Below are 25,496 nucleotides of genomic sequence, written 5' to 3'. Positions count from 1 at the left end.
AGGTAGTTACTGCTCTCATATGACCCCCACCTTTTGAACGTAGCTTTTGAAATATGAAAGTTATGAAGAATATGACAGTGCATTTTGGAACCACTGGTGGTTTAAGAGGCTACAAATGAAGGCAGCAGCATATAAACTGGTACAAAGTCAAATCTTTCTTGACAGTTAAAGTTTGCCTTATTTGACAAGGTTCACAGGAATATATGAGTATTGTTCTGTGTTATATTGTGTGTGATAACCTGCACTGTCCTGGTCAGTCCTGAAACTGGCAGATTTTTATAAGCATGTATATATCGTGCAAAAGGTTTAGGCATTCAAGAAACTTAGAATTACAAAGTTATTTTTCAGTAGTCAGTAAACACTTATTTGCTTAGAAAACCATTAATAATAGAATAAATGCAAATATTAGCACAATAAGTAGTTGATTTTTTTTCCATTACTAATGTATCTGTTCAACCCTTTCTAAACCTCTCCTTCAGGAAGCCCAGTATTATTTGTATTACTTCCAGTTCTTGGTTTGGCTAATGAATACGTCTAATATGTTAAATCAAATATGCTACTATTGGAACTGAATGAAAAGAAATGTTCCTCAAACACATAAAACATCAACAACTTTTTGGAAAATAATACATTCACTTCTAGGAACATAGTAATCCATGGCAGACACACCAACAACCTCTTAGCCCAGCACAGAACAGCACATATATCACATGGACACATCCCAACTACCATCAGCAACTTAAACAATATCGCAAAAGCAAATATTTACCAGTTTTTTCTGGAAGCATGGCACCTCCCAAGAGCCTCTCCACACACCGTTTGTATGGCCAAGCCTCCCAGGATCCCAGCGTGGGACAACAAATTATTACTTTTTACAGTATTTGTTTATTTACATTCATTCTAATGCTGCATGCTGTTTTTACATGCAGAAACACCTACTGCCAAGATTTTTAATGTGTTTAGGTGCCTAAGACTTTTATACACTCTCAAAAAAAAGTGTATGTATGACATTGTGTATGACACTGTCACTGAGGCAGTACCCTTCTTGTCACTGGGGTGGCACCCTCAGGGGTACATCTCAGTACCTTTAGTCAGGGAACATAACTGTACCATAATCCACTGAAATTATATTTTCTAAATTGTACTCCAATTGGACTCCACACACCCCGTCTCATCTCCCGGCTTTTTATTAAATGGTTCCGTTTTAAAACATTAGAAAAATATACAAATATCTACTTTTCCACTAGGAAAAGTTTATTTAAGGTACACAATTGGACCTTAAAACCACTGTTGTACCTTTGAGGGAACGTTTACACTGTTTGCACCTTGATGAACAAATTATGTACCTGCATGGTACCTTTATTTCTAACAGTGTATAGCTCAATATGCTGGAAACGTGCTTACATCAAATTAAACTAGATAAAGTTTAACTGTAGATTAAGACAATATTAATTTAGTTCAATTGACTTCTATTAATACGCGCGCTGACAAAGCTATAGTCCGGACATAAAATTTGACCTAAATTCTACCTCAAAATTGAATTTTTGTTTCATAAACACGTCACTGTTTGACACCAAGTCTTTAAATGTCTCTGGTCAGCTCAGCAGCGTGGTGCATATTTACAGTAGTGATGTCACCCATGTAGTTTATTTCAGACGGGTGAAACTTAAGTCTAACAACCATCTCCATTCTTCCCTATTTATAGCACCTCTCTTTTTTTGCTGTGTGTGTTCAAAGACTCCCGCAGACAAATTTCTGCATGAAAAGAAACAGGTCTTAGTTTCTGTTCTCTTTCAATTCAGTCATTTTCACTGGATGGAGGTCCGACAAGCCTCTATGGAGCCACTGGGAGTGTGTTTATGCTCAAACCTCATGAGCATGATGCGCTGTAGTGCCGCGCTGTGCACAATGCAACATTACTCTGATACACACATTTAATAGCCAAGTTCAAAGCATTTTCTGAATATCACAGCCTCATATGTGAGGCTTTCTATGGACCTGGTGGTCTCTGGTTTAAGTTGCATTCATGTTAATAAATAATGAATTCCTGCTCTTTAGGCTCCCACTCAGGTGAAACGCAGCCCTTCAATGAAAAAAAGAAGAAATGTCTGTAAGACTTCCTGGCTTTGAGGAAAGAGAGCGGAGGACGGCATGTAGTGTTTCTCTGTGCGTTACGCTTCAGGGACGACGGAAACAGTAGCAGTACAAAGAAAGTCGGCAGATGTTTCAGTTTACTTTAAGAATTACTCAGACTCCCTTTACAGTAAAGTGGAATTGTACAAAAGCACACAACAGTTCTGCATATATAAAGTGTAATCTGTGGTACTTCACAGAACATCGGCCAATAGGTCAAAACAAGGCTTTTGTTCTGGCATTATGCCGTATATATATATATATTCTGTCCATCCTTCCACTGTGAGAACAGCTCAGTGCTATGGGTCTAAAAGGATGTGTAGCTCTCAAGAAGCTGTTACTGAGAAAAGTAAATAGAGACCACCCCAGGGTCCAGACCTCAAAATCCTTGAATGCGTTTGGGATTACTCGGATTGTGATTTGGGATTACTGAATTTTGAGGGTGTGGAAAATATCCCTGTAGATTTCTTTGAAAAACTGAAAGCCTCCTGAAAAGAATGGAAGCAGTGATTAAGATGAAGAGGGAACACATTAAATACTGACAAATGTGACATTATATTGAGCTGCTGGGTCTTCTGTGTAATGTCCTGTTTAATATATGATTTGTGCTTTTTTCCTGACACTTAATTGTTGAATAATTATTGAGTCACTAAAGGCTGTTTGACTGGAAATTAAATGAATAAAGTCTTTGACTTTGCACAGTCCTGTATATCACAATGTCAGATGAGATTTCAGTTTGCATTAATAAAGTTAATGTCAGCATTAGTACTGCTACCATGTCCTAGACCTGAAATAGACTAGTTTCATTCTTTTATATTTCTCTTGATCATTCCATCAAAGGGACCTTATGCAGTATTGTAAATTGGTGCTGTCCAAAAAATAAATAAATAAATAAAACGAAACGTGTGTCTCAATTTTGTGCGACTTCTGTTTAATTTCGAATAAACCAAAAGAAAAGTGCTTAGAATCAAACCTCTTTATATAGTAACTAATGTAAATGACTGATGTTACAGTAACAAACTATGCTTTTTATTTAGTTTTCATTGTTGGATGAAGTACACAGATCATGTACTTGAGTTAAAGTAGAGATACCCAAGGTAAAATATTACTCCAGTAAAAGTAGAAGTTCCTCCCTTTAGAGCTCCACTTGAGTAAAAGTACAAAAGTATTTTGTGCCTTCAAATGTACTTAAATATCAAAAGTGAAAGTACTAAAAGATGGATTATGTCATGACTCTGTCATAATATTATTATGTAGCAAGACATTTTTTTTGCTTTATCAACTCATCTTAGGTGAAAATACTCCAGTGTCACTCTTACAACACCAGTCTTTTAATAGAATGTCATTAATTAGTTGGACACTGATGTCTATTAAAATGATCATAACCATAAAACACTGAAGGCAAACAATTTCCATTACATAGAACTGAGTGGCTCTGAAATAACTTAGCAAAGTTTCAGTTTAAGATTTAGTGAATGCTTGTACTGGGTCGATACGTCCAACAGGTCAAAACAAGCTCAAAACTAAGTGCGCGCTGTGCCTTAATTGGTGTTCTTGCTTTACGCTTCTTTTGTTTTGACGTTTGACGGTTTGAAGTTTTTATACACACATAAGCCAAAAATGAACGACACGATTTTGCATCAGTAGTGGAGTAAAAAGTAAGATACTGGACTATAAAATGTAGTGAAGTGAAAATAAAAAGTCACCAAAATTGTAAATACTTCAGTAAAAAAATGACTTAAGTACAGTAACAAATTACATTTACTTCGTTACTGTCCACCTCTGTTAGTTTTAATATATTTTGAACTATTCTTCCAAACCAATCTGAAGCTCCATGCCTTGTGTTTTTGTTCTCTATCAACACCACTGAAACTAAAACAGGATGGTTATAGTATACCAGTATAGCACCATACATAACACAGGAGATTATGACTTCACCCAACCCCCTTTACAGGTTCACTGGAGTTGCCCTTAGATCTAGTTGTAGGGAGTCAGCACAGAAAACGTCTGGTCCTGCTTAGGCGTCTCTCCAATCATGGTCCAAATGCTATATTGAAGTCCGTGCTCCTGGCTATGCGCTTTTCAAGTTCTAATGAGTTCCTCATGAAGAAAATATAGGTTGTACGAGAGGCCTTTTTTTCTCTGCACACTTCCCAGTAGATTCACAGTGCTAGTCCTTCTGAAGGGCCGTCCTCTCTAAATTTAGTAAATTTAGCATATATGCCAAGTTACTATAATAACATTATCCCTTTTAGAACTGCTGTGCTCCAGGAAGAAGCTGGACAGAGGACAGCACTAAGAGTGCATTAAGTCAAGCCACTGTTATTGTAACGCTAGCTCACAGTTCCTGGTGGTTGACTCAATCACAAGGAGTGAAGCTCTATATAAAGATTGATGTTGTGGCTATTAGGTATCAAGGCTGTTTGGGCTCCAGTGGTTCCACTGGCTTCTTATATAGTAGCTTAGGTTATTGATTTCCTAAAGCTCTCTGTCAAGTTTCTACTACAGGAAATGTGTCAGACTGATCTGATACTCGCCACCCGATCTGAAACCCTCACCCACAAATAACACGCCAGCACTGCTTGTGGTTCCCATTTAGACTTGTTCAGTGTAGCGTGATGGAGGCCTGGCTTGTCTTGAGGGCAGCTCATTTCTATTAATATGACTGTGATGGATGATGTGTTCGGAATATAATGGGCCAGGCAGAAGGATGAAGGAAATAAGCATGTGACATATCCAGATACATATAGGTGTCAGACTTTAACTCCATTTCTTTTGGCTTCTCTTATTGTCAAGATTTGATTAAAGTTGCCACATTATTAGGACTATGGCTGTATATATCAATGCGGACAGAACAAAACCTCTCCAAAGCTTTAAAGGAGAAACTTGCAAAATCAAGTGGAGCTGATAGGAACCAGAAGACTGAAGCATTTAAAGCATTTAAAACCTCTCCCACTGAAATATATTATATAAAATAGTTATGAATACCGTGGGACACTGTTTGTGGTTGGACTAGTGTAGTGGTTAACACCTCTGCCTTCTATGCTGTAGACTAGGGTTCAATCCCCCACCTGGGTAAGCACCCTACACTATACCAATAAGAATTCGTGGGCAAGACTCCTAACACTACATTCGCCTACTTGTGTAAAATGATCAAATTGTAAGTCGCTCTGGATAAGAGTGTCAGCCAAATGGTGTAAATGTAAAAATGTTTCTGATCATTTTGAGAGAAGATTTTGGTCTAAAATATATATTTTTAAAAATCTTTTCATAGTGAAGGGGCACATGCAGGGCAATATCAGGAAAAATAGCACCTGAGGAAAACAACATTTTACCATTTTCATCATTAAATATAAAAATGTATGATGTGCAGGTTCACCGTTTGTTTTGGATAGTAATTATAATAGCTATATTTGCATTTTAGACATATCTAACAACATATATGTCCATATATGTATACTGCTGCTGTAGGACATGTAGGAATTGTATCTCTATTTTTGTCTGTCTTTTTTTTAGTTTTTGATATAATTTGAAAATGCCTGTTGCTCTTTATATTGTATGTAAATTTCATGATGAATGGACCAACATGATTTGAAAAAATGTATATATACACTGACCAGCCACTTCATTAAAACCACCTTCTTGTTTCATTCTGTGTCTATTTTATCCGCCCCACTTAGCATAAGTTCTACAATTACAGACTGTGGTCCATCTGTTTCTCTGCATACTTTGTTATCCATGTTTGGCCTGTTCTTCAGTCATCCGGACCCCACGGGACCACCACAGAGCAGGTACTATTTGGGCGATGGATCATTCTCAGCACTGTAGTACCACTGACGTGGTGGTGGTGTATTAGTGTGTGTCGCACTGGTCTGAGTGGATCAGACACAGCAGTGCTGCTGGAGTTTTTAAACACTGTGTCCACACGCTGTCCACTCTATTAGACACTCCTACTTTGTGGTCCACCTTGTAAAGTCAGAGATAGTAGCTCATCTGCTCCTGCAGTGTTTGTGTTGGTCATCCTCTAGTCTTTCATCAGTGGTCACAGGACACTGTTGGGTGGTGGACAATTCTCAGTGCAGCACTCAGTGACACTGATGTGTTTAAAAAGTCCAGCAGCACTGCTGTGTCTGATCCACTCAGACCAGCGCAACAGACACTAACACACCACCACCACGTCACTGTCACTGCAGTGCTGAGAATGAGCCACCACCCAAATAAAATTTGCTCTGTGGTGGTCCTGACCATAGAAGAACAGGGTAAAAGGGGGCTATTAAATATGCAGGGAAACAGATGGACTACAGTCTGTAACTGAATAGCGACCAAATTGCTCCTATATAATAAATGGAGCTGATAAAACAGACACTGAGTGTAGAAACAAGGAGATGGTGTGTGTTCATTCAATCTGAGAACATCTAGTACATTCTGTTCATGCAGTTCTTTTGTGGCCATTCAGTACCATGAAGGCCGAAAACAGAAAAGAAAATGTAAAGCATCTCAAGGTATAAATCTGCAAATATTACATCACCAATCACCCCCCATACTGCAAATACATGGCAGGGAGGTACTTCTCTCTAAACAAACAGTGGGAGTAGTGCACACTTTACAGTGCAGGCCACAGATTTATTAAACAATCTTTCCTTCATTTAAATACAATGAAAATAACAATTTGGCAACAATTTGATTTGATTTTGATTCATTCCTATTACACTAACTATAGGAAAAGAGGACAAGGTTGAGGCGTCCTCTAAAAGAATGTGGGTGGCAGGACTCATACTGCTCTCTTATCCTCACACAGAGCTCAGCGTGCTGAGAACACAGCGAATGACACATACACACACGCACACTCCACAGCCACATATGCTGCGACTTTTGTGCTAAAGAAACAGAGTGTGGGTGTCAAAACTCATTCAGGAGCTGGGTTTATATAAAAACGAAAAATCCCACTCAGAATCCAGCGCCAGAAAGTTTAAAAGGAATGTAGAGTCAAGGTCACACACTGTTCCACACCAGATCCAGCTCATGCAGCGTGCTCACATTCAGAGGCTTCTCCTTTCCAAATGGCATGAGGAGGGAGGGTTGAGCATAAGGCTCTGCATCTGTCTCTGCTGTAAACGATATCCTACGAGTGGGAGCTGACAGAGCATCTCTCTCTCTTCCATTCTCTCTCTCTCTCCCTCTCTCTCTCGTCCATTCTCTCTCTCTCTCTCCCTCTCTCTTCCATTCTCTCTCTGTCTCTCTGTCTCTCTCTCTTTCTCTCTCTTCCATTCTCTCTCTCTCTGTCTTGTCTATTTTCTCTCTCTCTGTCTCTCTCTTCCATTCTCTCTCCCTGTCTCTTCTATTCTCTCTCTCTCCTTCATTCTCTTTCTCTCTCTTCCATTCTGTCTCTATTTTCTCCCTGTCTCTTCTATTTTCTCTCTCTGTCTTTCTCTCCCTTCCATTCTCTCTCTCTCTCTCTCTCTCTCTCTCTCTCTCTTCCATTGTCTCTGTCTGTCTCTCTGTCTCTTCTATTTTCTCTCTCTCTCTCTCTCTCTCTCTCTCTCTCCCTTCAATTCTCTCTCACTCTTCCTCCTTTTTCTTTGGCAAATGCTTTCTCTCTTTCTTTCTTCATACTCTCTCTCCCTCTCCCCTCTCTTTTTCTATTGCTTCTATCTTTTTCTTCTCTCTCTGCCTTTTTTCCATTCTTTCTCTCATCTCTTCCATTATTTCTCCCCCTCTCTCTCTTTCTGTCACTTTCTCCTTGTCTCCTGCATAACATTCTTTCTTTCTTTCTTTCTTTCTTTCTTTCTTTCTGTCTCTTCATACTCTCCTTCCCTCCTCCCTCTCTTTCTCCATTGCTTCTCCTCTGTTTCTCTCTCTGACTTCCGTTCTTCCTCCACTTTCTCTTCTATTACTTCTCTCTCTCTCTCTCTCTCTCTCTCACTCCTTGTCTCTCCCATGCTTTTTTCTTAATCTCTCTCTTTCTTCATACTCTCCTTCCCTCCTCCCTCTTTCTCTATTGACTCCCCTTTTTCTCTCTCCCTCACTTTCTTTCTGTCCTACTTTCTCTGTCACAGTTCTCTCTCTTTATTCATACTTTCCTTCCTGCCTTATCCTCTTTCCCTATTACTCCTCCTCTCTTTCTCTTTCCGTTTATCTCTCATCTCACACACTCCTTCTCTCTCCCCCTTTCTCTGTCACATTCTTTATTTTGGTTCTCATTTTCTCTTCTCTCCTCTTTCCTTTCCTCTTCTCTCTATTTATCCTCCTTTCTTTTTTCTCTCTCTCTTTCTCACCCTCCACCCTTTTCTCTCTCTCCTTTGCTTTGTTTCTCTCTCCCTATCTCTCTTCCTCTTCTTTCTCTCTCACTCTTTCTCTTTCCCCTTTTCTCTCTCACTTTGTTTGTTTGTTTGTTTCTTTCTTTCTTTCTTATTCTCTCACACTTCATTCTCTCTCATTTCTTTCTCACTCTCTTTCTCCATCGCTACTCCTCTCTTTCTTCCCCTTCTTGTTTTCTCTCTCCTTCCTTCACTTCTATAGAGGGCTCTATTGCTTCCTCTATCCCTGTTTTTCTTCATACTCTCCTTCCCTCTTTCCTTTTTTCTCCATTGTTTCCATCTTCCTCTCTCTCTTTCTCTCATTCCAAAAGCAGGTGTGCTGTCTTCAAACTGAAAGCTATTGCTGCCCACCATGCCAACCCAGCCGTCACTCCATAGCAGAAGGCCAGCTGCTGCTCTCACTCTTATCTATCTCTTCTCTCTCTCTCTCTCATTCACATGCTCTCTTCTACTGTCATACATACCTAGATATCTAAAATATAAACATATGAATGATATTTTCAAGAGAGACAAAGAGGATCAGATCCAGTAACCCTTAAATGAATGTGTATTTCACCAGTCATGCCTTGGATCAATAGTAAAACAGTCTTATATCTAACAGATAGTGGTTTGCAAATGGCCATGACAGTATAAAACAGTCAACAAAAAAACAGGAGATGGATGAGGTACATGGGAGGGACGAGGTCTCAAGCCGCTAGAGACCCAAAGTATGCAATTAAGGGTTAAATGAGTGGAATGATCTCAATGCTATACAGTTCAGTTTCTTTGATGACTGCGAATTCAAGATTCTCCAGCAGATTTAACCCTCTCCCCTGTACCATTGTACTGTAACTCCTGCCAAATTAGTTAAACAAGACCAGATCTCTTACCAGTGTTAATGAGGGGGTGGCTGGTCACTGTGGTCATATTGTGGCTCACACTGACCATACGTGCGCCAACATCATTGGCACTCTCATTCGTCTTCCCTGGCTCTGAGGGAGCGTCTGCAGGGCTGGCCTTTGCTCCTGCTGCTGTGGGGCCCTGTTGTCCTGGGAGGCTGGAGCTCTTTAGCTGTGTCCCCGGTTGGCTGGGCAGTGTGAGCTGATTTGCACCTCCAGTGCTTGGCTTCAAACCAAGACCCTGCAGCTGAGGCTGAGTGGGGGAGGAGACCACTGCCCCCTGCTGGCCACGCAGCACCAGGCTCTGCATCTGTAAGATTTCAAAATGCAACAAATTGTGCCTGTGAGGACTCTCATGATTACTCAATTACTACATTTTAAAACAGGAATTCATTAAAATGTACATTCTCAGCGAATCTGCAATGATTATTTGGCAATATACATGATTATAATGCATAATTTTGATTCTCCTACTCTTCTTTAATACAGTAGAAACAAAGCGATAGACAAATTTGCATATGCATTTTTTCCACATAGCATTTCCATATACTTTTAAATAAGTTTATTTAAAAAATATCCTTACTTATCATTCTCCAGTATTATATGCCAGAATATTTTATCATAGTTATTCAGTATAGTATTGAGAATATTCAGGATACAGAAATGATTTGTATTCTGTCCAACTTTCATTTTATAAAAGCAGTATTCAGAAAAAAAGTTACTTAGAATAAAAGTAAAAATAAAGTATATTTTCAGGAGAATGTTTTTAAAATAATTAACCACTACATAAAAAACACACAATGTACAAAAGACACACGATCAATGTTTGTTTATAAACTATTTTAGAATCAGCACACAACATGCTGCAAAATGCTTGTTGAATTCTAAAGAGGACGTTAGTTAATGACCTCTTTACAAGCACTGAAGTTCCTGCTAAAGCCTGAGTAGACTGATAAATTAATAGGACGAGCCAGTTATTCATCTAAACTGAGATCTTTTAAAGGGATGATCAAACTTATAATGTTCTCAGTGGTGAACATGTTTGCACGGGAGTTAGTTTAGCATTTGTGTTGTACTGGACTCTTTCTCAAGGGATCGAAGGAGGAGCAGTGGACAAGATGTGTTGTAAATGTATTCTACATGTATTCTGAATGTGTTCTGTTTTATGTATTGTAACAGAATACACTACTGAATACATTCAGAGCAGTGTATTCTGTATTCAGCCATCACTACTTTTTCCAAGTATCTTGTCTAATCCTGGGGGTTGTGAACTGTGGAGGGCTGGTATCCAGCACAATTTGATGATTTTGCTGCTCTTAACACACCAAATAAACCTGGTAATTAACTGCTGAGTTGAATCAATTATGTTTCAAATAAAGAAAAATCACTAAACTCCTCCGGACTCCAGCCCTGCAGGACAGGAATTTGCTAAGGTCCTTGTGTGATGCTTATGTCTTATGTCTAATCTGTAGATTAGTTTTCATATTAGTTTTCCTACATGAAATGTATGAACTGTAGAATTTCAAAAATCTCCAAAATTATATTATATGGGCCCCGTCATAGTGACAGCCTTAGTGTGAATGGATATTTGGTGTAATACTAGCATTTCTTCAATGGGTTCAGGTACAATGATATGAGTGCAGTACCTGTGCGTTGGTGGTCTGCTGGTTGACCGACTGTGAGGACACCTCCGGCTGGACAGCGGCGACTGTGGCGGTTGGAGTGAGTATGAGCTGGGGGGACAAAGGAACAGCACGGCCTAGGCTCCTAGTTACTTGCACAAGATTATTTTGCTGTGCCTAAAAATGTATAAATAATATTGTAAATATATGTTTACACGTAAATTATATCATTTATTATAAAGTCAAAGATGACTGTTTTTAAGTATATCAGAATATAGCACGGGGCTTTTGTCATTGGCTGTTATACTCAATGAACAAATGCTTTGCCCCAAAATGACGACTTCACAATTTAGGTGTTTTAATTTTACACTGTGGATAACAATATATTTATAATGGAAGTACAATGTTAAAACAGAACTAGAGCATCATTAGATTTTGAAGCAGTTATTTTAAGCCATGAAGTCACGGATGGAAACTGATGGGGCTCCATTTCACATCCTGGTGTTACCCTGTTCCTTCTTGCTATTGGATACTCCACCAAAGCTATGAGGGGAATGGAGAATCTGCCAACAATAATGTTTGAGATTCACCACCTCAGGTCTGTTTTCTAAAAGAACTGCTGCCATGGCAATGCTATAAGCCAAGGCCACAAGAAAGCACTCTTTCCAGCTGTAAATGTGGGAAGCTTGACCTGACAGAGGCATGGGCTGATTTCCACTGTAAAAGGAGGACACACCACATGGTATTTCTATTTCTACACCATGTGCCATACAACTATTCCTGTTTTATATGCGGAGGGAAAAACCATTAGGCTCACTCTCGCTGGGAAGCTGTGGGTTAACCATGAAAAATAATAGAAAAGATCTATTTCTGTTTATTTCTAACCATGTATAACAGAGGTGGGCTTTTTCTCGGAATGGGACTTTCAGTGGGTCATAAGCAAACTGATAGTTTAACAGTGCTTGTTTGTGTGTGTTTTGGTGCACATGTGTAGGTATCACCTTACCATCTGTGCACGCAGGTACATCTGTGCTTGACTGGCGGTGAGGGTGGGGGTGGAGGAGTTCCCCAGAAGAACGGCCTGTTGGCTAATGCTGACTGGAGAGGAGGTCACTCCCTGACCTCTGCTAATCAGCTGGGCAGCTGCTGCAGGAGAGCTGGCCAGCTTAATCTAGAAGAAAAGAATTATGTAAGCGAAGTGTGTGAAACTACAGTACCAGTACCAACCACTCATTCAAATTTTTTTGCCTCATAAAATAAAAACACTCAATAAAAATGGCTAAAAATGCCCCTTTATAAATAAAGTAAACAACTGTTATACGAGACGCTGCTGCATATAGTGTATTAATCCAAGTGAATCCCCTTCTCTAGTTTTGTGTTTCCTCTAACAGAATCGAAAGGGCAGAAAATTTGTCAGTTGTCCACTGTTTGAGATTAAACTGGCAGGTAATATTCAGGTAAAGTTATACTAATTAAGTTATTCTGATTAAGCTATCTTGATTTTTATAAAGTGTCTCTGTGTTCATAGAAAGCTTTTATGAATCTCAGGTTGTGAGGCCCAAAATTGCTCCTGAAAAAGTAAGTATTATTAATTACTTCCTACTTTACTTTTATATTCTGCACATTTTAAAATAAAAGTGAAGACAACAGGACTATGTGGAGTTATGGAGGAATTATGTAGAGATCAAAAGTACTAAATCCAAACCTAAAAATCTTGAAGTCTTAAATTATTCTGCTTTGCAAACTCTTGGCACTGTCTCAAGCAATCCTGACCAAATGACATGTTTTGACGACTGACAATAAGATACCAAAATTAAATGTTGCTTTTTTTTGCTAATTTTTGTGCACAATTGCTATTTATTTGCTGAGTTCAACTTACTGGAAACAAATATATTAAATGTGCCATAACATTTGCACAGGCCACTTTTTATGTTTTATTTTCCCCCCCAAATATGTTAAATGCTAAATATGTTTTTAAATATTATATGTTAAAACTAAAATGTGCAGAACTGTGTGCTCTATAGACGTTGCATACACTTACTTTCAATTAGAAAATCAGCAAAGCATGCCATTTAAACAGAGCCGCCCAAACGTTTGCATACAACTGAATGCATACACTTACAGCTACTTTTGGGGAAAATTTTAAATTATATATAAAATTTTAAATGATATGTTTTGAATGGTTCATTTTGGGAGTAACTTTATTCTTAAGCATCCACAAATTTCAAGCATTTAACTGTAAACCTTAGGGTTCTGCCACATTTTCACCATAACCTTCAGCTTTTATTTTCTCTTAACTAAAACATCTTCGTCTATGCCAGCGAGGTCCATTCATACTGATACTAAGAATGCTGTAATATGCTGACCTTGTGAGGATGAAATATGTGCTTATAGATCAGTAAACTGGAATGAGATTTACAGTCATTTGTTCCACGGAAGCGGGCCCTCGCTGAGTGAGATGTCAGTGCCAGGTTTTATAATTCTTACCGTGGTTTGGGAGGATACGGCCTGCTGAGATGCCGTGCTGTTCTGACTACAGTTCTGCCTGCCTGCCACAATGCTGGCCTAGATGAGAGAGAGGGAGAGAGAGAGTTAGAGGGTCACAAGTCATATCCAGCCTTCATTAATCAACAGTAAAAGCTCTCCACGTATAAAGACACCACACATGAAGTTAGTGGCTATGGCAGGAAACAGATCTCTCTCCCCTCCGGCCTGGCTCCACAGTCTGTCACTCAAACTGTGCACATTAGGGCAGCACTCATTTCCAAAGTGCTTTTCAAAACATGCAACTTTACAAAAGTACTGACCGGATAAGCTGATAAACCTGCATATGTTCGCCACCACTAGAAACCACACGGTATTTAATTAGTGAGTGTAAGTGCCTGTGGCTCTGCCTGTGTTTGGGGAGTTCCTGGAAGTGGTAGATTTCGATCCTTCATGGTTAGCTAATAGATGTTCTCTTGTTTGCATTCGCCTCCGGGTCCACAAATGCAGGATGTGGTTTTGTAAACAACAGCGTTTTTTTTATATTATAGCTGAAAATTAGGATTTGAGAAATGCAGTGAATGTGATAAATATCCACAGATGTCTCAGGAAGACTTAACTGCGTGAATAATGATGACGGAATGGTATTAAAGAGGCCTCTTTTTTCTTTCTTTTTTTGAAGAGCTTAGGCACATCAAAACATTAGAAGAATATATCTTCTTATATCTTATATCTGTCATTTACATACAAGTTTGTACCTTTTGAAGATTATATAGGACTAGTCAATGGTAATATGCCCCCCCCCAATACAAGGTATTTGGCCCTTAAAACACAAGCAGAGGGGAAAATGCCTGCCAAATATCTCATTCTAAATGTATTGACTCAGTATAAACAGACTTCTAAATAGCAATAAACAAATGGGAGTGAATGTCTAAAAAGACTGCTGACAATGTTATTTGGCCACTAACAACCTCTCAGTAAACACACATTATGTCATACATTAGATTTGCTTTTATTGGCACGACTGATGTGGCTGCACTGCGATTCCTCACTGATGCTTAGGCTCTTGAGCAATCAGTGATTTATGGCAATTTACTTACCTAAGCACAAGGTCAGTAATCATGTACAAATGAAAATATGTGAATGTGATGTAAGATATCCATGCTTCTCAGTGACGGCACTTCTGAAACCTCTCACACACCAGTATAGAAAATGCTTACGAGGAAAAAAAATCTAAGATTTCCTCTGTTACGGGTAAACTGTATGTGTGTGTGTGTGTGTGTGTGTGTGTGTGTGTGTGTGTGTGTGTGTGTGTGTGCGTGCGTGCGTGTGTGCGTGTGTGTGTGTGACAGACCTGTTGCACTGCAGCCAGGCTCAAGTGCTGCTGCTGGAGGGCTGCGGTTTGCAGCATGAGGTGCTGCTGCTGTGCTGCATACATCTGCTGTAGGTACTGAGCTGCTGTACTGGGCTGCCTGTGCAGTGCCTGCTGGATCACCTGAAAGAGAGAGAAAGACAGAGAGAAAGGAAGAGAGAGAGTCAGAGAGATATCATTACTGTCACATTCTAACTGCATTTTTTTGTTATTTTACTTGATTTTTTTTAAACCTGGTTTTAAATGCCAGCCACCCTTTTCTACATAGTAACAAAAGTATTTAAAAATGACATTAAAGGTTAATCCTACATTAAAAGTTACTCTTAAAAGTTAAAAACATGAATCTAAACCCAGCAAACAAAGAGTGTCCTCCAGTCAAAATCTCTTTAGAAATAGTCTGTAATGTTATGAATGTAAATGTGTCCAGTCTGTCAGCCCTAGATACATCTTTTCTGATGTATTTAGCCTGTAGTTTAACATCATTTGTAATTAGATGTTTGCAATGTGATGATGAAATTTATCATTGTGATTACATGTATTTGTGGATATCTTCTGAGCATAATAAGTCCTGTTTAATTTAACTTAGTGCAGGACAGCATGTGAAATGCTAAATAAAAACCATGCACTAAATGTAGTACTACTAATGAATTGTGTCATAATACTGTAATATTGTGTAAAATATTGTGATATAATATATTTGCCACACAACCCACTCCTACTGAGTGATAACAACAAGCACAAAAAGTGCTTTTTGATTTTGAGTTGACTTTAGGAGCGCTTTTGCTTCTCCTGAAAAGTTACCATTTTGGTCATAGAAGGATTTCCAGCGACGATATGGTAATAACAAGAATGCCTTTGCCATCATCATAACATAATGTTGCATCTCCAAAATGGCTATTTTACTGTAATGTATGTTAATCACGATTTTATTCCAAGTTACTTTGGATCATTACTGCTGGTCCATTCATCATGAATTGCTGTGAAGTAAATGCAAAGGACAGTTCCTGTTTTCAAGTGATGTAAAATAAAGGAAAAAATAGTTTCATGAGGTTTTGATTTGACTGCAACAGCAAAGACAATGTCTAATGTTTAAGGCTACACGGGGTTAAAACGTCTTCTATTACACTGAAGGTACTACCAAAGGAAAACGCAAACCTTTCTCATGCTGGAAAGTGTCCACCCCTTTTCCCAGGAATGTAATCAATCAATGTTTCCACGGAAAGTACCTTGTCAGGCTTAGGAAATGCCTTCACTGAGAGAGCGCTCAGTGCTGAAACAATAAACTTTGGACACTGTGCAAGTCCTCGGCAGCAGCGCTGGATGCCCAGCATGGCATGAGGGGTCACTGCCGTCCATCACAGCAGATAATCAGTCAGAGCTGAGACAGCTCGACTGCACTGGCTAAAACCCCACTGGAGAATACAGAGCTCCCAGCAGAGCACACGGCCTCTGTTACAGCTATAGAGGAACTCTTAACTCTAAACTTTAACACGAGGTGCTGGGCTTGTTTACAGGTGACAGTAGCATATGATATGAAAAATTAATAACGTGCCTGAACATTATTTTGCTGGACTTTGCTCTGTTTGCTATGTACAACAAAGAATAAGCTGTATACATTATAAACATAATGTTTAAAATGATCCAAATTTCAGTGATAAAGCTACTGCATGCAGGCTTAATATCTCTCATTTGCCTTTACACGGCCTTTAGCCAGCACAGAGCAACAGCCATAGAAGATTTATTTAAGAACAGAGGAAATTAACTTGCAACCAAAAGAGACAGAAATCTTCAAATCTTGACACAAAGCTAAAGTTATGGTAGTTTTCAGCTTCACCTTCTTCAAAGTGCAAATCAAAAATGGACCCAAAACAGCCCAAATCAGCTATTTATCAAAACCTACTCAATTCAATGTGAGCCTGATAAAGTAATAGCAAAATGTCACCCCAACAGTCCGATTAAACATCAGCTCTGCCATTAGGAGACTATTACCGAACATCTCCAACATCAGGATAAAGATCTAGCGCCTAATTCATCATCAACTGGAATGGCTAACCAGCCCAGAACTTCTGTCCAGAGTTCTCCACAGCATAGTGACACAGTGAAAACCCAATACCTCAAAGCAGAGCAAGCCAGCCTTAATATCTTCAGCTCCAATTGAGTGTGTTCTGCTGCAGCAGCGGATGGAAGCGTAAAGTCCATTTGAGAGAATCCTCTGCTTGTTCACTCATCTGTCTCATACATTCCTGAGGGTCCCATGCAAATCTAGATAAATGAGGAACTCCTGCCCTTTCAGTCGGTCAGTCTGGGTATATCCCTCTCTCCCTCCCTCTAAACAGAGAGAACTCAAACTCAGAGAGTTTCAGACTCTTATTAAAAATGGTTTAAATGAGTTAAAATGGATATTAATGATTTAATAAAAACATCTTACAAATCATAAATAAGTAGCTGTAATACATAAATAAAAAGAGCAGCAGTGACTTGTTGCTCGCCAAATAGTGAACCCATTCTTATTGCGCTGTTGAATCTCAGATAAATAATATTTGATAAGAAATATTATATTGTATATTATATTGCATATAACAGTAAATAAATAACAGTAAAATATGGTTCATTCTTATTATTTTCCAGTTATATTCCAACTTTTTGTATTGTAAGTTCTGGGAGCAAGTTACTGCTGTCAGAACAAAACCTTGTATCTCCATTTTTGTTCATTTTTCAGTTTTTTAACATAATTTGATGCTTTTCGTCCTTTACATTGTGTGATAAAAGGACCACATGAAATATCCATTCTGGAGAAAAAGGGTTTTCTTCCGACAGCAGCGATGGTCTGTCTCTTCATCTCTAAAACGTATCATCATCAGGATCCTCTTGTTGACTATTTCTCCTCCCCACAATGAATCTACAGCATTTATCAAAACTGGAGAACGTTTTTAATACTGCCTGCTGTTGTCTGCTAGAGAGTATCAGTCAGTTTCATAAGAAAAACTTCAGAGTTCAGGTGGCTGTCTGCCTGTAGAGGGCAGTAGAGGAGCATGCTATTCAGATGGATCTTAATGTAAACTATCAAAATAGTAAACCATTCTTTTATAAGAGTCCAAGGCCAGTACTTTGCCTTAAAATAATGCTGAAACATCAACATTACATCAACTGCCGCACATGTGAAAATAGAGAAACTTGCGCTCAATGGGAGCCCAGAATCAACACATGGTAAGCTTCCTTTCTAATTCCATTGAAAATAGATTCAAAATGATGACCAACTGAATGAAAAATCTTAATTCAGCTGGTTATCTGAACCAAAATATGCCATACTGGTAGGTATTCTGTAATGCGGAATGAATAATCAATGTGGTAAGAGTACTCTACCTGTACCGTCTGTCTGTCTGGGATTCCTCCATACACTGATATCTGTGAGAGAGTTTGTGGCCTGTTGGTGGCAGTGGCGCTGGTGTTGCCATGGCTGGTGCTGGTGGTGGTGGTGGTGGTACTGTTGCTGGGGGCAGCAGTGCTGGGGCTGGAGCTCATTGACCCCTGCTCTCTTTCCATGGCAGCCTTTTGCCCTGCTGAGCAAGATCCACGGCTACTCCTGCTCCGTTCCGCTGTCCTCCACCTGCCACCAAGACAGCACAGTCACCAGAGTCAGTCACAACATGCGGAGTGCCCACTTCAGGAGACCAACCACAAGAATTCATCACATTCACACATGCTATGTCCTCTTTCAGATATTCTGAACTGAAAATAGGTACCCAACTGTCACTGGTGCCTCTCTTGTCTCTGGGGTGGTACCCTCAAGGGTATGTGTTCAGTACCCTTAGTTAGAGAATATAATTGTACCATAATCCCCTGAAATTTTATTTATAAGCTATATTAGCTCCACACATTCTGTCTTGTCCTCAGCTTTTTTATTTTAGTGTTCTGTTTTAAAATGTTACATTAAAGGTACAAATATGTGCTCTTCCCTGGGAAAAACTTATTCAAGGTACACAATTGAACCTTAAGACCACTGCTGTCCTATTGAAGGTACATATACGGTACTTGTACTTTGACAAGGGGAAAAATGTGTCTTTTTGACAGAGGTGTCTACAGTCCTGAAGAGATACAGCCCTGGAGAGTTTAGTTCCACCACTCTTACTCTAATATTCAAATATTGCAAAATTATATAAAGTTTATATAAGTATGCTTACTGCAGGGGTACTCATTCTAAACATTCACAAAGCAGGGGTTGACACACTGCCCAGCCAGCCAGGGTTGCCTCTAAGAGCTACCTCCTACAGTGAGATCAGCAGTGGCAGTAAATTAGCCTGAATTATTAGAAATGGTATAAAGGTGTTACTGAGGAATGTGTAATTCAGATTGTGATCTTCTGGAAAGGGGTGCTGTTTTCATTTTCTTCCCAAAGCTGAAACAGTTTTGGATTGAAGACCATGCTCGCTGCCCCATGTAAAAATGATTGATTTGTGCTGGATGTAAAGTAAGCTAAACTTAATATAGTTACTATATTAACTAATGATGATTTTACTAGAACGCCTAAGATAAATAATGCTACAGAGTGATGTCAGGATCAGTTAGTTAACTACGTTATTGATTAGCTTAGCTGCTGACAGTCAGCTTAAGAAGTCATATGAAACAGTGCTGCAGAATACTTTTAATAATATTAATGTACTTGCACATACAACAATTTGTATCAGTATAACAATATATTCACATGTACACACGCCATCCTTTGCATTGTTTGACTACAGTTTGCTGAAGGTATGTAAAAGATCATGAGATGATGAGATAAATGATAACTAGCTCCAGTGTTTCGCGCTAGCTTTGGCTCATCTTAGCTCACACCTGATTAGACATGAAAGCATGCTGAATTAGTCCACTGGCAAAAGGTTTTTTATGATTTGATTAATGTAATCATGGTTTCCAGAATTTCAATTAAAATTGGTCGACATTTATGTTTTCCTTTCTAATTTGGGCAGAATATCTTAGAAGGTCACTTTTTGAATAATTAAATGTTTTCAGAGGTTAGGGGTTTCCTTTGTGCTACTGGGATTTTTTTTTTCTGTTAGCAAAATTGCTAGAAATTCCAGGTTGCCTGAGCTGAAAGATTGATGGACAGTAACTAAGAAAGGGAGACCTGTATAAATTTTGCAAATGGTCAGTAACGGTCCAGGAGGGCTGGAGTCCAGCACAGTTTTGTCATTATCCTGCTCAAACACACCAAATTAACCTGGCAATTTAAAAAAAAAATAGGTTGAACTAAAGTCCTTCAGGGCCAGAAATCAATTCCAGTCTTTTATGCTTTCATGCTCTGACGTTAAAGCTCAGCGATGGTGTTAATACTGTTGTGACATATGTAAAAGAAGGATCATGCTGTTTTTCACAGCTGCACAGTATCCTTTACCAGTCACATCATAAACTTAACATCTTAGTACAGCAATACATGCACTTAAACCAGTTACTGAGACTGCAATGACAGTAATTCAATTCAATTCAATTCAAGTAACTGAACATCTATTAGTTGTTATATTACAGAATGAACTAAAACACAGAACACCATCATATTTAGCACGACAAAACATATTAAATGCATTCATGTGCAAAAATAATGTTAAAAATGTAAAAAGTGAATAACGTGTAGATTTAGTGAATCAACTAAAGGTCCGCCCTGACACTACAGTGTCACTTCTGTGACTAGTTGCGTAAGGTACCAGTCACTTTCCCAACATGCTGTAAATCTGTGTTGTAAATTTACATTCAATTTTTTTTACAACGTAGCTCCTGTTCACTAAAGACTGCAGGGATAGTGAGAGTTTGCTGGAGGGGTTGAAGTGAACAGCGATGATGAAGCACCAAACTGTCTAAAGATCACAGGCCTTTTTAGCGATGCGTTTACAACCCACTTTTCTGCTCCAGGTTTAGCGGCTCTGAAGGGTGTGAACAATACCACACATAAGACATCAGCCCCATCACCAACATTGTGCTTTGATGTGCCAGTACATCTCTGAGGCCGCAGGACATGAGTCAACAGGATTTATGGCTCAGTCTTGTCTGAGAGCCACAACTGTACACTGTTGCATTGCTTTGGTATGCATTTGAGGAAACGCTGCCTTCACAAAGGAGCTTAGGTTAAGGATAGTGATGGTGATCTTAAGGGCTCAGTTGGATTCAGTTTAAAAGCATCAGGTAGATCTCAGTTAGGTGACATGAGTTGTACAGAGTGTGTTGCTTTTGTGCCACTAACTACATCAATAACACTAAAACTTTGTCGTAGAAGAATGCGATACTATACAATACAAGCAATATCACACAGTACTTCAGAGTGGAATTTAAAACTAAAGCATGTTTAACCCCACATTATTTGCTGGAGACTAAAATTATGGGCGGGCAACAGTAATGACATACTGGCACCAATACGACAATATTAGCAATATTAAGGTGCTAGTAGTAAAGCCCAGTAGTTTCAATTGATATTGAAAGGTTTCAGTATTGGTATCAAAAAGAAAAAGGCAGAAAGCATATATTTAACAGAAACAACACAGAAGCCTCAACAACTGAATATAATTGATGTGTTTTTCAGTATTTAGTGTATCCAGGCAGTATTACAGCTCTCATTCTCATGAGGATGCTTGCTTTCAGTTTTTCTAAGAAATCTGCAGGGCATATTTTTCAACACCTTCAAAGTTCAGTCTTAAAAGTTGGTTGCATTTCTGCTTCTCACTATTTCAAAGTAATCTTAGCATTTTTTAATAATGTTGAGGTCTGGACTCTGGGGAGGTCAGTCCTTTGCAGCTTCTCAGTTAGATTTGCAGATTTTCTTCTTTGTGCCTGTTTCATTTACTTAGTAACAGTTTCTCTACAGCTACACGTCCTTTCTCACAGCGGAACGATGGACAGAAACACCTGTGGATTTTTATCAGATCTGAAGCAAGAGTGGAGCTTAAACTAGGTCTAGCACAGGCGTTAGGAGTCCCGTTTTTTTCTATATCTTCCTAATTTTTTTTAACTCCAGTTTTGGAAACTCTTTTGGAAAGTTTGGAAACATGTTTCACATATTTTCCTTTGGTTTGCCCCTCACTTTCAAAGAAATCTTATATCTAATCTTAGAAATATCTCCTGAAAAATTAAAGACTTGTACTTAATGGCCATTTTAACCTAATAAACAGTATTTCTACATATCTGAACATTTGCATATATAATAAAGCAGATGTAAACTAAAGCCTGTAAACAACAAGTGTACAGTAACTACACAAACTGTAGCTGATTGAATGTTGTATATTGTAAAAATGCCTGTAACTGACAAACAATCCAGACACATGTGCGCTACTCACACGGGTAGGAGGGTTGCTCTCAGCAGTGAGGCAGCTTTTCTTGCATCCACTCACAGGCCACAGGGGATCGCTTATGTCCAGTAAAACCCATTCACTCATTCCCTTCAGCCCCTGAACTCCTCCCATAACAAGTGACTGAGACCCAGTGCAATCGTTAAACACACGCACTTCAAAGGCCAGCCCGGGTGCTGGAAGGGGAAAAGGGGGTGGGATGGGGTGCTAGAGGTACTTTTAAAGGAAAAAGGGGGTTGGTGGTTATAGTAGATCAAATAGACCCATTTTCCTTTACTTAATGGTGGAACATAAAAAAAGAAAGGAGCATCCCAACAATTATCAGCCAAACAGGAGTGGATATGTGCTCAGGTGAGGCAGCACACAAGCTATAACATGTCCAGCATAAGCCATAGTCAAAAACATATACCCTAAAAGCCAAAAAGATTTGATCAAATGTTGTTTTTTTCTCTGACACTCCAAAAAATAGCTAATTATCAGTAGTCTGTAGAGCCCCCTCCCCACATTGTTTGTCATACTTTCATACAGTTTTTATTTTTACATCATGCTTCCCATGCATTCTTCACTGCTCCATATTATCTACATCTGCATATTTTCCATTATAGTCCCCTAGATTTAAATGTAATGACTGTGCAACATGCCATCACCTGAATTTTCCCAAGCCACTCCATCATACAGTTGACTGGTAGTGTAGCTAGCCAGAGTGGGCACAATTAACTCTACAATGAGTTAGTATTCTAGCAAAACAGCTAGATAGCTAGATAGCTAGATAGCTAGATAGATAGATAGATAGATAGATAGATAGATAGATAGATAGATAGATAGAAAATATGATTTAAACAAAAAAAATACAACTTATAAGACCTACTATGTATGTTAACACAATCACACAGGGCAAATTATTCAAATACTCATATCTTCATTTGTTATGATGGTATTAATATCCTTATTTAGTGAAACTTCATCTGTTGTTATTTTAAACAAGCTATTTTATCATAAAACCTGGAGAAAATGGGAAGTACCTAATGTACAAAGGTACAAAGAAAATAGGCTAGCTAATCAGTTTACTGATTCATACAATACATTAACAGCTGTAAATCTCTGCAGATTTAGGAGTGTCCTGAACAAGATTTACATGGAATGTGATGCTTTCTTAAAGAGAATGTCTGTCGTTTCCAGCACTGCTGTTATATTTTTTTTGAGTGAAAAAAACCTGTTTGCTGTAGAAAAACGAAAAGACACCGGAAAGTTTTCTTTCATTTTTAATACGATATCTCCTTCTACTTTCAAAGATTAAAAGAATGTCTCACACGAAAGGTTTGTTTTTTGTTTATAGCGATTCCTCTTTGTTCACCCCCATTCATTGTGGACACATTCGTGGGTGTCTACCAGCATTTTTTCAGTCCTGCTTTTGAAAAAAACAGGAAAAACAAGAAGCAGCCAGGCTCCACCAGTTCTGGCTAAACTGACCAGCCCTGGCTAAACTGAAATGGATCTTGAAAAATGGTGGAGACAAAATAAAATACAGTTATTATATACAAACAAAGAGTGTACAGTCTGAGGGCAAAAGGGCAGGTGCTCAAGCCCCCCCGCCAAAATTCTGTGCATGTGCCTTCAAATACTTCACTAACCATTAATGTATAAATGAATCTGAGAAATTATGTTTAATTGCCAGCGCAGCAGTGGCCATGAATACACAGAGACAAAGAAGAGAACGTGCAGAACAGAGAGATTTTCTTTAAAGACTGAGATCTCCAGGTCATCCTATTTAATTAGTGGAAATTTACAGAAGCAATACTTCAAGAATGGTTCACATTCATTCTCCCTCTTTTTAAAAAAGCTTCATCTTCATCCTGCTTTCACTTTTTCAACCCCTGTCTGTCTCCTACTTCATTATTTGGCTCACAGGCATTTTACATTACGCATTATTCCACTCAATTTGCCCTCGATCCAGTATTAGATACTATTCTATGAGAGGCAAGTGAATATCTGATGCTTTTTGTCCTGGAAATCACAAAAACAGACACCATCCACCTGCCCCAAACACACAGAACCACTGAATCTAATCATTTACATCTTTGACAAGGTCAGTATTACACTTTTGGTTGTAGTGTAGGGAGTTAGAATAGGGTTAGCCAGTTCATCTCACACTGTGAGATGGTGGTAGTTGCTGAAGTTTCAGGGCTGGAGAGAGGTGTTAAGGCAAAGATGGGTTGTTAGCCTAGACCACATCAAACAGCCCAGCCTGCTCTCCCTCAGGGTGAACTGACACCAGATGGATGAGATATCCAATCTGTGCCTGTCTGGACAGGCCAGTGCTGTATTCAGCCCATCAACCAGCCACCAGGAAAAACTCACACACATGACCATTATTACTGACTAACAACTGACCGTCCACCTTCTTTCTGAGCAGAGCATACAATGCAGTGCTGGACAGTTTATATTGTCTGTGTCAGAATCAGACTGTGTTGGCCAAGATTGTTCAAGTCAGTCTCACAAAACAGCTTCAAACCATATCCATAATTATTTGAGCATCATACTCATCACACAGATATATTATATACTCATATAATTTAGTAGATCAGCTCTGTATGGTACAGAGTCACTCTGGTGGCAACCTCAAGTGTACCTCTTCTGTACCTTTAGAAAGGGAACATATTTGTACAATATTCCTTAGCAATTCCTTTTTTTAAGTTGCATTGACTCAATACACCCTGTCTTGACTAAGGCATTTGCATTTTATTGGTCTGTTTTAAAGTGCAGATATACTTTTCCCCTAGGAAAAAAACATACTGAAGGTACAAATTTAGACTTTAAACCAGTGACTGCAGCTTTGAAGATACACTGACATTGTTTGTACCTTGATGAATGAAAAACGTAGCTGCACAGTACCTTTATTTCTGACAGTGTAATGAGATAAACCTGCAAAATACTATACTTTGTAAAATATATATATGCAAAGAATTGGTTGTTAACATATTATAAAAACAAAAGTCAGATGGGGTGTGTCTTACTGGGGAAAATTTTACTATTCATACTTACAATCATAAATAAAGTGTTTTGTATTAAGTGCAGTATTCAGAAGCCAGACATAAGAAACAGACGATTCCTAGCTTTTTTTTAATAATGTTCAAGGTAATGGACAACTACCATTTTCATATCATGGGAGAAAATGGAGTTGAACATGATTAAAATAATGAATATCAATTGTGTGCATTATTTTGTGTACTTAATAACAATTAGGCAAATTTATTTTATTTGAATAAAGGACAAAGATTTTTTTTCACTTTAAAAGCAGTGTAGTTTGTTATAGCTATAAAAAGCTCTGACCAAATCCTGGACCAAATCATCTTCAACAG

General features: G+C 38.7%; 1 protein-coding gene across 1 annotated transcript in view; it reads right to left on the bottom strand.

The window, feature by feature from the left end:
• phc2a (polyhomeotic homolog 2a (Drosophila)) overlaps positions 1–25,496 on the bottom strand; it is a 51,276-nt gene that overhangs the window by 11,209 nt on the left and 14,571 nt on the right. The window contains exons 2-7 of the mRNA XM_017709634.2: positions 18,170–18,413; positions 14,789–14,929; positions 13,438–13,515; positions 11,957–12,121; positions 10,975–11,061; positions 9,320–9,638 (exon numbers count right to left, since the gene is read on the bottom strand). Of these exons, the coding sequence (XP_017565123.1) occupies positions 9,320–9,638; positions 10,975–11,061; positions 11,957–12,121; positions 13,438–13,515; positions 14,789–14,929; positions 18,170–18,349 (970 nt within the window). The 5' untranslated portion in view covers positions 18,350–18,413. The remainder of the gene's footprint in view (positions 1–9,319; positions 9,639–10,974; positions 11,062–11,956; positions 12,122–13,437; positions 13,516–14,788; positions 14,930–18,169; positions 18,414–25,496) is intronic.

Source organism: Pygocentrus nattereri, chromosome 9, assembly GCF_015220715.1.
Source record: "Pygocentrus nattereri isolate fPygNat1 chromosome 9, fPygNat1.pri, whole genome shotgun sequence".
Classification (NCBI taxonomy): Eukaryota; Metazoa; Chordata; class Actinopteri; order Characiformes; family Serrasalmidae; genus Pygocentrus; species Pygocentrus nattereri.
Note: the sequence above shows the minus strand (reverse complement) of the source record. Positions and strands in the feature narration are given on the sequence as shown.